The sequence below is a fragment of the Alosa sapidissima genome, chromosome 15 (genome assembly GCF_018492685.1).
Source record: "Alosa sapidissima isolate fAloSap1 chromosome 15, fAloSap1.pri, whole genome shotgun sequence".
Classification (NCBI taxonomy): domain Eukaryota; kingdom Metazoa; phylum Chordata; class Actinopteri; order Clupeiformes; family Clupeidae; genus Alosa; species Alosa sapidissima.
This window is the reverse complement of record NC_055971.1, coordinates 1,809,001-1,821,566: the sequence shown is the minus strand read 5'-3', so window position 1 is coordinate 1,821,566 and position 12,566 is coordinate 1,809,001. Positions and strand designations below refer to the sequence as shown.

General features: G+C 40.1%; 1 protein-coding gene across 1 annotated transcript; it reads left to right on the top strand.

Moving 5' to 3' along the window:
- Window positions 1-3,113: 3,113 nt before the first annotated feature.
- LOC121683371 (zinc finger protein 708-like) lies at window positions 3,114-12,295 on the top strand. Its single transcript, XM_042062990.1, has 5 exons — window positions 3,114-3,470; window positions 5,905-6,142; window positions 10,252-10,325; window positions 10,443-10,533; window positions 10,631-12,295. The coding sequence occupies exons 1-5, from the start codon at window positions 3,288-3,290 to the stop codon at window positions 12,079-12,081; spliced, it is 2,037 nt and encodes a 678-aa protein (XP_041918924.1). The 5' UTR covers window positions 3,114-3,287; the 3' UTR covers window positions 12,082-12,295.
- The last annotated feature ends 271 nt before the right edge of the window (window positions 12,296-12,566 follow it).

Genomic DNA, 12,566 nt, shown 5'->3' with positions numbered 1-12,566 from the left:
TCAATTGCTTCCAGTAGCAACAACTGGAATCCATGCATCTCCACGGAATTATTTTTGGAATCTGACCCCTTATCATACCTGTTCATTCGTACTCGTCGCTCGACTTATCGTGACTAAATTCAAGATGGCGTCGAACAGTAAAATTCCTTAAGGTACTGTCTGTATAAATCGTCTTGTAAATAAACTACCAGTGCTTTTTCAAAGTTCTCCATGTCTCGTTTTAAATGCCAAGGCCCTCGGAAGTCTACCAATGAAGTATGGAGCTACTTTGAGCCTCGTAAATGGTATAAAACAGTGATTTATTTGCATGGCTAGGCCGATGCCCGAGGCACCACAACGAAACACTGTTGGTAGCATTGGCTAACTAGCACCAGATTTCTGAGTGCAGGGGACAAGCTGAGGTGAGCTATGAGACATACGTTCACACTCGGTATCATGTTTCAACACACTTTAGGTCAAAATCACACCGGAATTATCCTTTAAGTAGGAGCTGTCTAGTAAAAGGCCAGGAGCTCTGCACGAGTGTAACCGAGTAGTTAATAAACTGTTAACTGAATTAAGTCTGGGCACCTTTCATGACAAAGACTATTTATATAGGATTAATAAGATCAGTGTTTGATTATGGATGTTTAGTATATGGGTCTGCTTCTGCAACTCAGTTAAATAAGCTGAATCTGATACAGTATCAGGCATTGAGATTATGTAGTGGGGCATGTAAGACCACTCCTGTGGCTGCAATACAGGTAGAGGAGATGGGAGAGATGCCAAGTTAAGAAGAGAGCAGTTGGCCCTAGTTTACTGGGCAAACTTGAAGGGTCATAAAGAGGACCATCCTAGTCAGAAGGTTCTAGTGCCCTGTCAACAAAAAGAGAAAAAAACAGAGCTCAAGTTTTGGCTGGGTAATAGAGAATATTGCAAAAGAAATGGAAGTTAATGTGTGTAAGTCCAACTGTAGCATACTCAAGTGTCCCGCCTTGGATGATTGAAGAGGTAGCAATAGATCTAACATTGCTTGAAGAAAGAGAGAGAATGGGGTTACCATTGATAACTGTACATTTCAAAGGTATGTGGGAGAAAAATATGGACAGTATTCAGATATATACAGATGCATCAAGAATAAATAATAGAGTAGGAGTACGTATTAAGGCCAATAGGATTACTGATGAGCTCGCTATACAGCAGAGTTAATTGCAATATGGTTGGCTTTATTATGGGTGGAGGATATGGATCAAAAGGTGTAATGTTATGGTCTGATTCAAGCTCAGCTTTGTTAAGTATTACAAATCTGCACTCTGAATCTAGGCAAGATATTGTTTATGATATAGTGCAATAAATGTCAGGAGTCAACATTGTGTTGGGTGGGGTCCCAGCCCATGTAGAGGTAATGGGGAATGAAATTGCAGATAAATATGCTAAACAGGCATCAAAGCAAGACAGCATTAATATCCAAGTACAATGTAAGGCAGAAATTAAAGCTTAAACCAAGGGTATATGGCAATATTTATGGGACAATGAACTCACAGGCAGACATCTATATGAATTCAAAAGAATTTGGATGGAGCAGGAGTACCAGCAGAAACAGGAGGAGGATATTGTGTCAAGAATGAGGTATGGACATACAGGACTGTACAGCACATTAGTTCTAATGGGAAAACATGCTGATGGTAACTGTGAATGTGGTAGTCAAGAAACCAGGACATGTTATAGAACATTGTCCTAAGTACAGTCAGAAACGACAAACACTTATAGATAGGGATGTGACGCTCGAAGCTGACGTTTCGAAACAGTGTCGAGCTTCCGAAACGCAAGTGTTTCGAACAGTGTTTCGAAGTGTGGTTCAAAACGCCCATGTCACGTGACCATGGCTTAGTGAGGCTTCGTGGTGTTTCAATTTGGTTTGGACAGGTGGCACACTTGCTGCGCGAGCCAATTACCCGAGTAAACACCTGTTTGATCTAAATTACAAAGTCCCAGAATGCTTAAAAGTCATTCAAACACATCCTATCTTTGTGGGTTTTTTGTGAGGAGAGAGATTTTGAGAGATATAGCGACATAGAGGCATATAAAGATATAGCGATTTATAGTGCACTTGTGATTGATAGGTTAGTGATATAGATTAATTGACAGGCTAGACAGACAGTGAGCGATAGTTTAGATAGATATAGTCTAGTGACGTTAATATTTAGATAGTAGCAGAAGTAAAAAAAATATATGACTGATGCCTTTATTTCAAGAACAGCTGACCCTTTGAAATACTGGCAGGAGAGGAGAGTGGTTTATCCAAACCACTGCCAACCAATGCCAAGACGGCAGAACAACTGTTATAATAAAAATGTATGTTGACATACAAAAAATGTGTTGTTTATTTTTCCCATGTTGTACCTGATTAGTCTAACCTGCTTCACATGTATCCTTTATTTCCCTACAACATGTTCCAAAAAAAAACCCTGGGCCATAAGCATAGCCTACATTTTAAAACCATTGTAGCATTTTCCTCTCCAGCATATTCCAAAGGATAATGTACTATGAAACTGAAATAACAAAACATCTAACTGGCAGATATAAAAATGTTCTAGTTACTGAACGCATATACTAGTCTGAAATTTCTAAGCACCAGCAGGGAGTCGAACACCGGCCGCTCCGGCCGAATGCAAGTGTGTTAACCACTGAACCACGAAATCTTGCGTTCCATGTTGGCTATTTATATTCTTCGTCTGAAGCAGTTGTGCTTCACGGTCAAAATGTAATGTTATCAAAACTGGCCACTAGATGTCACCATGGAGTTATGTGTGTCGGATTGTTTCGAAACCTCGACACATTCCGGCGCAATTGCTTCGAACTTTTCGTTGTTTCACAAAGCCTCGTTCTGCCCATCCCTACTTATAGAACAGCTAGCGGAAGTAAAGATAAATCTAAAGATTTCTGATATAGGCATACTGCAAATAAATTCTGGGGAACAATGTTTTAGATGTAGCCTATTTTTTGTTATTTGAAAGCAACAGAGTGATTTCATAGAATTTAGAAATGTAGAGTTCAGACCAAAGATGCTCTGTTCTAGAATCTTTGGTTCAGACCCACACTCCAATTCAGAAGGTGGCGGTAATGCACCTAAAAGCTGTTTGCCAACCGCCAAAAAAGAAGAAGACACTTTTTTGCTTTTATTTTGAAGACTGGCGGCCATATTGAAATTTGCTTATTTGTCGCTAATTACTCTTAGTAACAAATACCTTTGATTTCACGTGGTTTGTTTGACTATAGAGTGTTTATTTTCAAATACATTGTACAGTATGGCAGTTCCAGATGTCTTCCAGACGGAAATTACTGTTGTTATTAAAGAGTTAGTGAATGTGGCCCTGTTAGAAATCGCCAGAGTTGTAACGTCAGGCGGGGATGGTGAAGTAACGATGTCAACAGTAAATGAGAACGGCAATGCCCTGTCACATACAGTGGCGTTAAGGAAGGGTCACATGGTGAGTTCAGTTAACTTTGCGTTTGCTTTATTAACAAATGTCTTCAAGTTTAAACTTGTTAACGTTAAAACAGTTAATTACAACAAAGATTCTAGAGCGTAGCGCTCTAGAATCTTTGGTTACAACATTCATTTTGTAAGAGGGCACACGTGGCTGTCCGCAGAGTTTTGTCGCGACTAAGACGCGCGAAATAGATAGGCTAGTTTGTCTGGAAAAAAGATCATAGGCAGTAAAAGAAAGGACAGAGCCACTCCGTAACGTAGTAAACCCTGTTTCTTGTTGGGCGCGTATAGCAACCGCCGTCTCGCTGTCCGGAGAAATATTCTTTGGTCACCGCTATTTACCGATTTGCGGCTCCCATTGACTTCCATTGAACACATGTAAACAAAACGTCAATTATGTGCTGAAACTAACAGGTCTGTGGCTCTCCAAAAGAGCCTCTTGGGATGTAACTTTTACAGACAGACTTACAGCAGAATCTACCTATCATTGAAGTTCTAATTAACTCCGGCCGAGGTTGTCGGACTAGCAACAGTAGCACCAAAGATTGTTGAGGCGGAGCAAGATATTTAATCAGGAGCCACTTCCGGGAACCCGGATCGCACGGGGGGGGGGGGGGGGTGGTTGGGTTCAAAATCCCCCTTTATGCAGAGCAGAGGCAGCGACTGCTCCATTGAAGTGTATGGGCAATAGCTCAGAATTTCACCACATATGCTAAGGTCTTGGTTCTATAGAGTTAGGAATGTGAATTTCGGGCACGTTTTCATGATTCTCAAACCCTTCTGAACATTTCGGATACATTTTTAGCACTTTTGAGGATTCCAGTCTGGAGAAAATCGACCTCATATCAGGTGTGCGCCGGTTATTTATGCCGCCGCTGTTGGCCGGTTGCAACGTACGCTCGTCAATACGTCATCGACACGCCTCTTTATGCAGACAGGATTCGATCCCCATTTCGCACCCATAGACATGAACTACGACGAAGTATCTTGCTCCGCCTTAACAATCTTTGGTAACACTACGAGTCCATAGACCTCTGAAGTTCGCCTACAAAAAAGCTGCCATCTTTGACATCCAGTATCTGGCGATTTTTCCTATGGGAAAATAACATGGGGATTTTGAATTATCGCACCTGTTAAACTCTCGCTGAAAAAGTAAAAAATGCAGACGTTTTCCTGAACACACTTTTGTCCTCTGCCTTTGAGTGGATACTGTGATCTCTGGTATGTGAAGGCGGCACACTTTTTTGCTACCCCAGAGCTAACTTGCAATGCAACTTGCCATAGGTAGGTTGCTTCAATTAACAAACGGATCTCCTTATATGGGCAAAGATGACCGTTTTGGTTCTTTTTTGTAGGCGAACTTCAGAGGTCTATTATTGCGGCGCGTAGACGCTTGCAGACGCGCCCTCTCCCCCTTCGCCGCTTGTGGCCGTGTATAGGCTAAAGTGTATGGTGTAACGTTTTATTTAATCTAATTGCACAATGCCAGCTAATGTAGGCTACTAAAGTGGAGGTAGCTTAAGACGTAATACTGTTAACATCTTTTATTGAAACACTCACAAATATCACTGACCTGTTCCTCCAAAGCACCTTCTGTCTTGGTTCAAGTCACCAACAAGGTCTTTTTGATGGGGTGCAGTGGCGAATAGCTTATATTTTCATGAAACCAACACGATTATCAGGCGGAACAAATATTTCTGGCAGGCTATTGTTCCGGACCGGGAGACTAGAGCAAAGGAGAACTTGTTTACCGAAGATGTACTTTCATTGGCTAACCGCCTCGCGTTAACCGCTCTCATTTGCATAAAGTTCAGCAGAGCCCAACTTGTTGACTTCCCAAGGTGCATTGCGGAAGCGTAAACCACGCCTTGCCGCTCTCCTCAGGGTCCCTACACATAACTCGGGGTGGTGGTAGTGTAGTGGTTAAGGAGCTGGGCTAGCGTGCAGTAGCCTGAAAGTTGTCGGTTCAATTCCCGGCTTCCACCGCTGTGCCCTTGAGCAAGGCACTTAACCCCAAGTTGCTCCGGGGACAATGTGATCCCTTGTAATAGCTGACATATGTAAGTTACTTTGGTCAAGAAGTGTCTGCTAAATGTAATGTAATGTAATAAAACGAAGCACCAACAACGTAGTTAGCAAACCCAGAGTTTATTACAGAAGACTGTTAAGAATATTAACCAACTGTCCCCCTACCATTTTTTTCAACCAATTATTTACTTCTATTTGTGGACAATACACTGAGCACTGTTCTTTACTTATAAATAAATGGTTTGTCCTCGATGCACACTGGCCAGAGGATGTGCTCTGTGGATGTTGTGGTGAGGCACCACATTACCACAATAAACCTCTTAATTTTAACTACATACTGTACTGAATTGTCTTTGGTTTTTCATGTACACACAACTGATTCATATTTCTGTACTACTTTACAGACACTTATTTCTTCCATACTGGGGATGTTGGGACAAGAGGCTGTACGCAAGCTCAGCAGAGTTTTCACAGAATGCTGTGCAGTTTTGCAAAAGCAGTGTCAGCAAAGTGTACAGGAAAATAAAAACCTAAAGAAGACACTAGGAAACATGGAGAGGAAGCATAGGGAAGTTGATGTGAAGGACACAGCACATCTTAAAGTCCCTCCTGAGACTGAGCACACCAGAACAACAGGATCAGGTACTTTCCCTAAAAACTTAAGCTAACTGCACTCCCCTTAGGTTCCAATTTTTCTAAAGCCGTTTTCGGACTAAAAAGTTCTTTGAACTATTGACTGGAGAGTCTACCCCTAGAACTGCACATGGTGGGCATGACCCCCCTCATAATATACAATCAGGACACTTGTGAGTTTATTTACACCAAACGTGAAGTGAATCTGATGAAACATCAGATTTTTTCTGTTGCCAGATGGTGGCACTATGCCAAATCAAACAATGCGTTTGGTGAGATTTTGACACATTACAACATATGCACAATCCCTTCGCAATTAAACATATATTTGACATTAAAACAGCCCTCAGCCCAAATTGCTCTCAGGGTCCCCCTGCAGTTGAGAAGCGCAGTTTGTCCACTTGGAATTATAAATATCTCATTAGGGGGCTTGTAAATTTGGAAATTGAGGTTTAAAATGTTGGCATTCTAAATACAAAACTGATATGTGGATAAAGTGTCTTTTATACATTAGAGTGAAATACACCCTAAATGTATTCTACTGTAAATATGCAATATCAAAATCTTGAAAGGAACACCGGAAACTTACTAATTAATTAATATGAAATTAGTGTTGTAAAATTGTTTTTACATGATCAGAATACATCATGAATCACAAATTTAAATGAAACGCTTTGACATTTTATGGTTTAGCCTATTTATTATAGTACAGGGCGTCCTCTTTCTCTTAAGTGTTGCATGTCAAGTATAGAGGGCAAAGCAATAGTGTTAATTTCGTCAGACGAGACGAGAGGAAATATCTTCGTCAACGATCTTTTTTTTTTAAGCAAGCTAACTAAGCTTTATGCCACAATGCTACATGCCCAGAAGTTGAAGCTTCTCTTATACAAATTAACATCCCCCAGAATGTCCATACGAAAATGTTCAGCAAGTAATGTCAACTATTTAACTAGTTAGACTGATGATGCAAAGTTTGCTAGCAAGTAAGCTAATATGGAAAGTTCGCTAGCAAGTTAGCTATGGCTAAGATGGAGAGTCTGTTTGGGGAATGTGTTGTGTTTGGGCGCATATCGCCATCTAGTGAGGCGGAGTGAAACATTAATACTTTCGTCTACAACAGTGTTTCTCAAACTTTTTCAGTTTCAGGACCACTTAACTAACCCTAGCTAAAAAAAAAAAGATTATACCTACTTCAACAGTAGCCTATAATTAGTCTACATTCACTACGCCTACTCACTGAACCACCTTGCTTATTGTCTTTGCACTTTGCTTATTGTGTGGATTCATACTGTATGATTTAAACTGGCATATCTTACATAGACAGTGTTGCAGAACTGTTTTTACATACAAGTTGGTTCAATATTGCAAACAACTCATCTATATTATATTTTACCACGTCTGCTTGCGGACCACTTGGGATAGCTTGCGGACCACCAGTGATTCCCGGACCACACTTTGAGAAACACTGGTCTACGAATGACAGTGGTCCAGTCAAATCTTTTACTGTCTATGGTCAAATCCCAGCCGAGCTATAACTGTAGCTCGACTTACCTGTGCATGTAAACATACTGACTGACAAAAAATCAGAATGAGTAATTATAACAGACGAGTAGCCCTGTGGACACACAATATTGTTGGAAAATTGAGATGTGTGAAACACTATTTGACTCAAATGGTAATCAGAAATAATTTGTTATAAAAAAAAAAGACTAAAATGTGTTGACTAAGACTAGGATACCTTTAGTTTTCTTTTGACTAAAACTAGACTAAAATGATGAGACTTTTAGTCAACTAAAACTTGACTAACAAAAATGATATTTGAATGACTAAATATGACAAAGATTAAAAAGGACATTTAGTCAGACTAAGACTAGGACTAAATTAAAAATAGGTGACAAAATTAACACTACAAGGGCATAGGTTACAAATGCTCCACAACAGCTGCTCAATGGTGTTTTATGCCCCCAACGTCGCCTTCCAGGCAGCGCTGCCACCGCTGACTTAAAACACCAAGAAACACAACAGCTTAGTGAGATCTTTTGGACATTGATTTGTTAGCCTCGAAAACACCCCTTAGATGTTGTAAAGTCACTGCAATCTACAACCTCCTTGAGTTTATTATACACCTAATGGATATTTAATTTAATTGACTGACACTTGTCCCATGGCATTTTCTAACTTCATTAGTTTATAATTATTTTTTGTGGTTGTTATACATAGTGTTTTTGGGAGCACTTTACTCCATCAGCTTAAACGTCACAAGTAAATCACATTTTTCATCACTAAAATGATGGAAATAAATGGCATTTTTTATTTAGTGATGAAAAATGTGATTTATTTGAAACAAACATGCAATATTTATATAAATCAAGTATAATGTACCTGTAAGAGGGGAAAAAAGAAGGAACTATACAACAATAAAAACTGTTGGTTTTATAGCATGGACATCTGATGACGTAGAAGGCAGTTCATCAGGCTGGCTGATGTGTATGCAAAACTTTTCATTAAACTAAACACAGACGCATAGACACACACACACACACACACACAGTAAGCTTATTGTTATCTATGCTCAGCATTCTCAAAATTATCCGTGATCAATCACTTCTCACTTCTCTTACTCTGACCTGTATGCTCCAAATCTGTGACATGAACTGACCTGACCTGACCGGACTTGACCATTGCAATGAGCAAGTAAAAGTAAAGGCAAAGGAAGTGTTTCTTTGTCAAAGAAAGTGGAATGCAATGTGATCCTTGAATTGATGTGTGAAACGCTAGTTTCAGCCGTGGCCTACTGGTTAGCGCTTCGGACTTGTAAACGGAGGGTTGCCGGTTCAAACCCCGACCAGTAGGAACAGCTGAAGTGCCCTTGAGCAAGGCACTGCTCCCCGAGCTCCGCTGTAGCAGGCAGCTCAATACTATACATCCTGATTCCCATGGCTTTTGGGAATTTGGCATTGAACTCAATGAGCATCAAACCAGCTAATAGGCTAACTGAAAAACACACCATGCCAATATCTAGGTATGGTGAAGGGTATGTGATTATGTGGGGCTATATTTTAATTCCAAAGGCCAAGGGAACTTTATCAGGATGCATAGTATCCTGGATCCATGAAATAAGTGGCCTTTAAAAATAAAAAATCCGCCTGCCTCTATGGGAATTTAACATGGGGGTCAAATACTTATTGCCCCTGTAATTTAAGGTGCCCTTAAAGGTTGGATTTTTACTCATGGACTCATTTTTTTCATTAAGATCAATTTCTAACAGATGATTTTATATTTCTCTCTTAGTCAACAGCTGGCTGGCCAGTTCATGAATATTCAACCAGCTAGCCAGCTTGCTTGCAAGAGTAGGAAACAATTTTGAGTTGCCAGGTTTTATGACAAATGGGTTGAAATTGTATGAAGTGAGTGATTTGTATGTATAGGATGTATTTCATACACAATCTGGCAACTTGGGAAAATAATCACACAAAACTAATGGATCTGTGATTATTTATAAGAAAGTTTGATGGTCATGCAAATTATGGGAGCTTTACAGGAGAAATAACAAAACGTGAGGGTGCCAAGAAATGATTTTGAAATTTGAGAGAAACCCAGGATAAAAGGGAGTATTGGGAGGTATGACCCTGGTATTGCCATATAGACAACTTTTTTAAAATGCTGAGGTCACAGTCCTACAGATCTCACGATGGAAACATTGACAAAACAGCCCTACTCCTTACCTACATGGCGGGACGTCCAAAACAGTTAATGTCTGTCAATCAGTTTGTCACAGTAAAATGCCCTCAAATTTCCCTCACGGGATCAAAAGAGTATATATACTTATACTTAATGCTTTTCTGCATCCAGTCATGATTTCTGTGCCAGCAGCAGTCAGTAGCACACCGGTAATGTTAACATTACTGCAAGGCCAAGGTTGCATTTTCACTTGGTTTTGATTTCTGTGTGGACGATGATAATTCTGGAAACAATATAATGTGGATGCTAAACCATTTAAATATACAAAGGAAAAGTGTTGTTTCCAAAACATTTAGTTTTCGTGTGGATGAGGCCAGTGATGTTCATAAGTGATGTATGTTTAAGGTGAAGGTTTTACGCTTTAATTATGTCCTCAGGGTTGGTGTTTCTCCCCTCTTCTCAGACCATCCCAGAATCTAGTCTGGTGCAGACAAGCACCTCTAAGAAGGAAGTAAGTTCACCAACATGATCTAGTTTTGGCTAGTACACATGTCAGTGTTTTCACACTTCTCAATGTTAAGATGAGATGCTGTTGATTAATGATGGGTAAACTTTGTGTTTCATGTAGTTTCTTGAAAGAAAGATTGGCTCCAATGCAGTGCTCATAAACGAGGATATTGAAGATGAGACGAGTGAAGTGGCCATTATTAACAGAGATGGTAATTGTATTGGACTTTTATGGCTAATTTTTGTTTGCACTTATGCACTTCACTTATGTTTCCTTCATGTTTTTTTTTTTTCTGTATTTGTCTGCAGAGAGAGAAGAGGTATTTGCTAAGCAACCTGATGCCCAGAACAGGAATGCTGCAGCTTTGTGCAAAACCCCATCCTGCAGTGTAAGTGCCCAGAAGCCAGAAGAGGGTGCAGCTGTACTTACTCTGCTAGAAAAGGACAAATTATCCAAAAGAAAGGCTTTTGTAGTAAATATCAGTCTCACTCCACCAGACCTCTCCCCTCAAAGTAAATCTAATGCAGTTTTGAACCACAGAAAACTTCCTGAAAAACCACATAGCTGTGCCCTGTGTGGCAAAAAGTACTGGCATATGAAAGCTCTTAACAGACACAAATTGCAACATGATCAAAAATACAACTGTGAGACCTGCGGTAGAATGTTCAACAAAGAAGGTTCTCTGCGATCACATGAACTTGTGCATGCCAAAGTGAAGCCTTTCATCTGCACAATATGCGGCCAGGGTTTCACAGTCCAGCAGAGTCTGGTGAGCCACCGGCGAATTCACACAGGGGAGAGACCCTACATGTGTGAGACCTGTGGGAAGGGCTTCTCTCAGTCAGGCCAGCTTAAGATGCATGAGCGAGTTCATTCAGAGGAGAAGGCCTTTAAGTGTGACAAGTGTCAAAAGGCCTTCAGGAACCCAGGCACACTAAAGTTACACCAGGTTGTTCATACAGGTGATAAGCCATACAAGTGCAACATATGTGAACGAAGGTTTGGGCTGGCTGTAAACCTTAAAAGACATCACCTGATTCACACAGGTATGAAACCATATGTTTGTGTGGTGTGTGGCAAAGGCTTCAACCAGAGGAGTATCTTGAAAGGTCACATGCAGGTACATACTGGTGAAAAGCCTTTCATGTGTGACATTTGTGGCAAAACCTTTGTTTATAATTATGCCCTGAAAAATCACATGCTAACACATGATGGAGTCTACAAGCAAAGACTAAAAACAAGTTTAGAACATCCAAGAAACCCTCAAAGGTGTGATGTGTGTGGCAAATGCTATAGTTCTGTAGCCTCCCTGAAACTCCATAAGCAACTCCATACAGGAGAGAAACCATTTACATGTGAAGTGTGTGGCAAAGCCTTTGCTCAGAAAAGTGCATGTACGACTCATCAAAAAGTTCATACAGGAGAGAAGTCTTTCAAATGCGCCTGGTGCTCAAAGGCCTTCAGTCTGGCTAATTCACTGAGAGTGCATGAACGCATTCATACTGGGGAGAAACCATACAAATGTGACTCATGTGGAATGGCTTTCCGTATGTCTGGGAATTTGAAGAGACACAAACGTGTACACACTGGAGAGAAGCCTTTCAGCTGTGCTGTTTGTGGGAAGAGATTTGGCCAGGCTAATAATGTGAAGGCACACATGCAAGTCCATACGGGAGTGAAGCCATATTTTTGCCAGAAATGTGGAAAGAGGTTTGCCTATGTTAGAAATTTTAAAGACCATAAATGTGTTCCATGTTAAATTCCTAGTTGTCTGTTACAGACGGAAATGTGTTTATAGAATTGTACTATTCATGTAAACCACAGAATAATTTATGACAGAATTTAAAAATATTGCTGGCGGTCCTGTTTGACATTTGGGATGGATTTTATGTTCTCATCAAAAAGCCACACATTAGAATATTTGGTTCTCATGTAGTTTTTAGATAAAATTTTAAATAAAATATGTCATTCTACATGTATCGTCAAGTCCTACCAATTATTACATTTCACTTCAGCCCACATATGAAAAATGTCTAATTGTCCCTGAAGTTGTTGATTTTAAGTGTCAAAAAAAGTTGGGACATCGAAGAAATGTAAATAAAGCAAACAAATTTGATTATTTCATGGAAAATATAGGCTAAGCTCCTTTTGAATTTGATGCCAGCAATTTGTCTCCAAAAGGCTGGAAAACTTTTGTAATGATAATACAACAAAAGGAGGAACATTTCACAACTAATTAGGTTA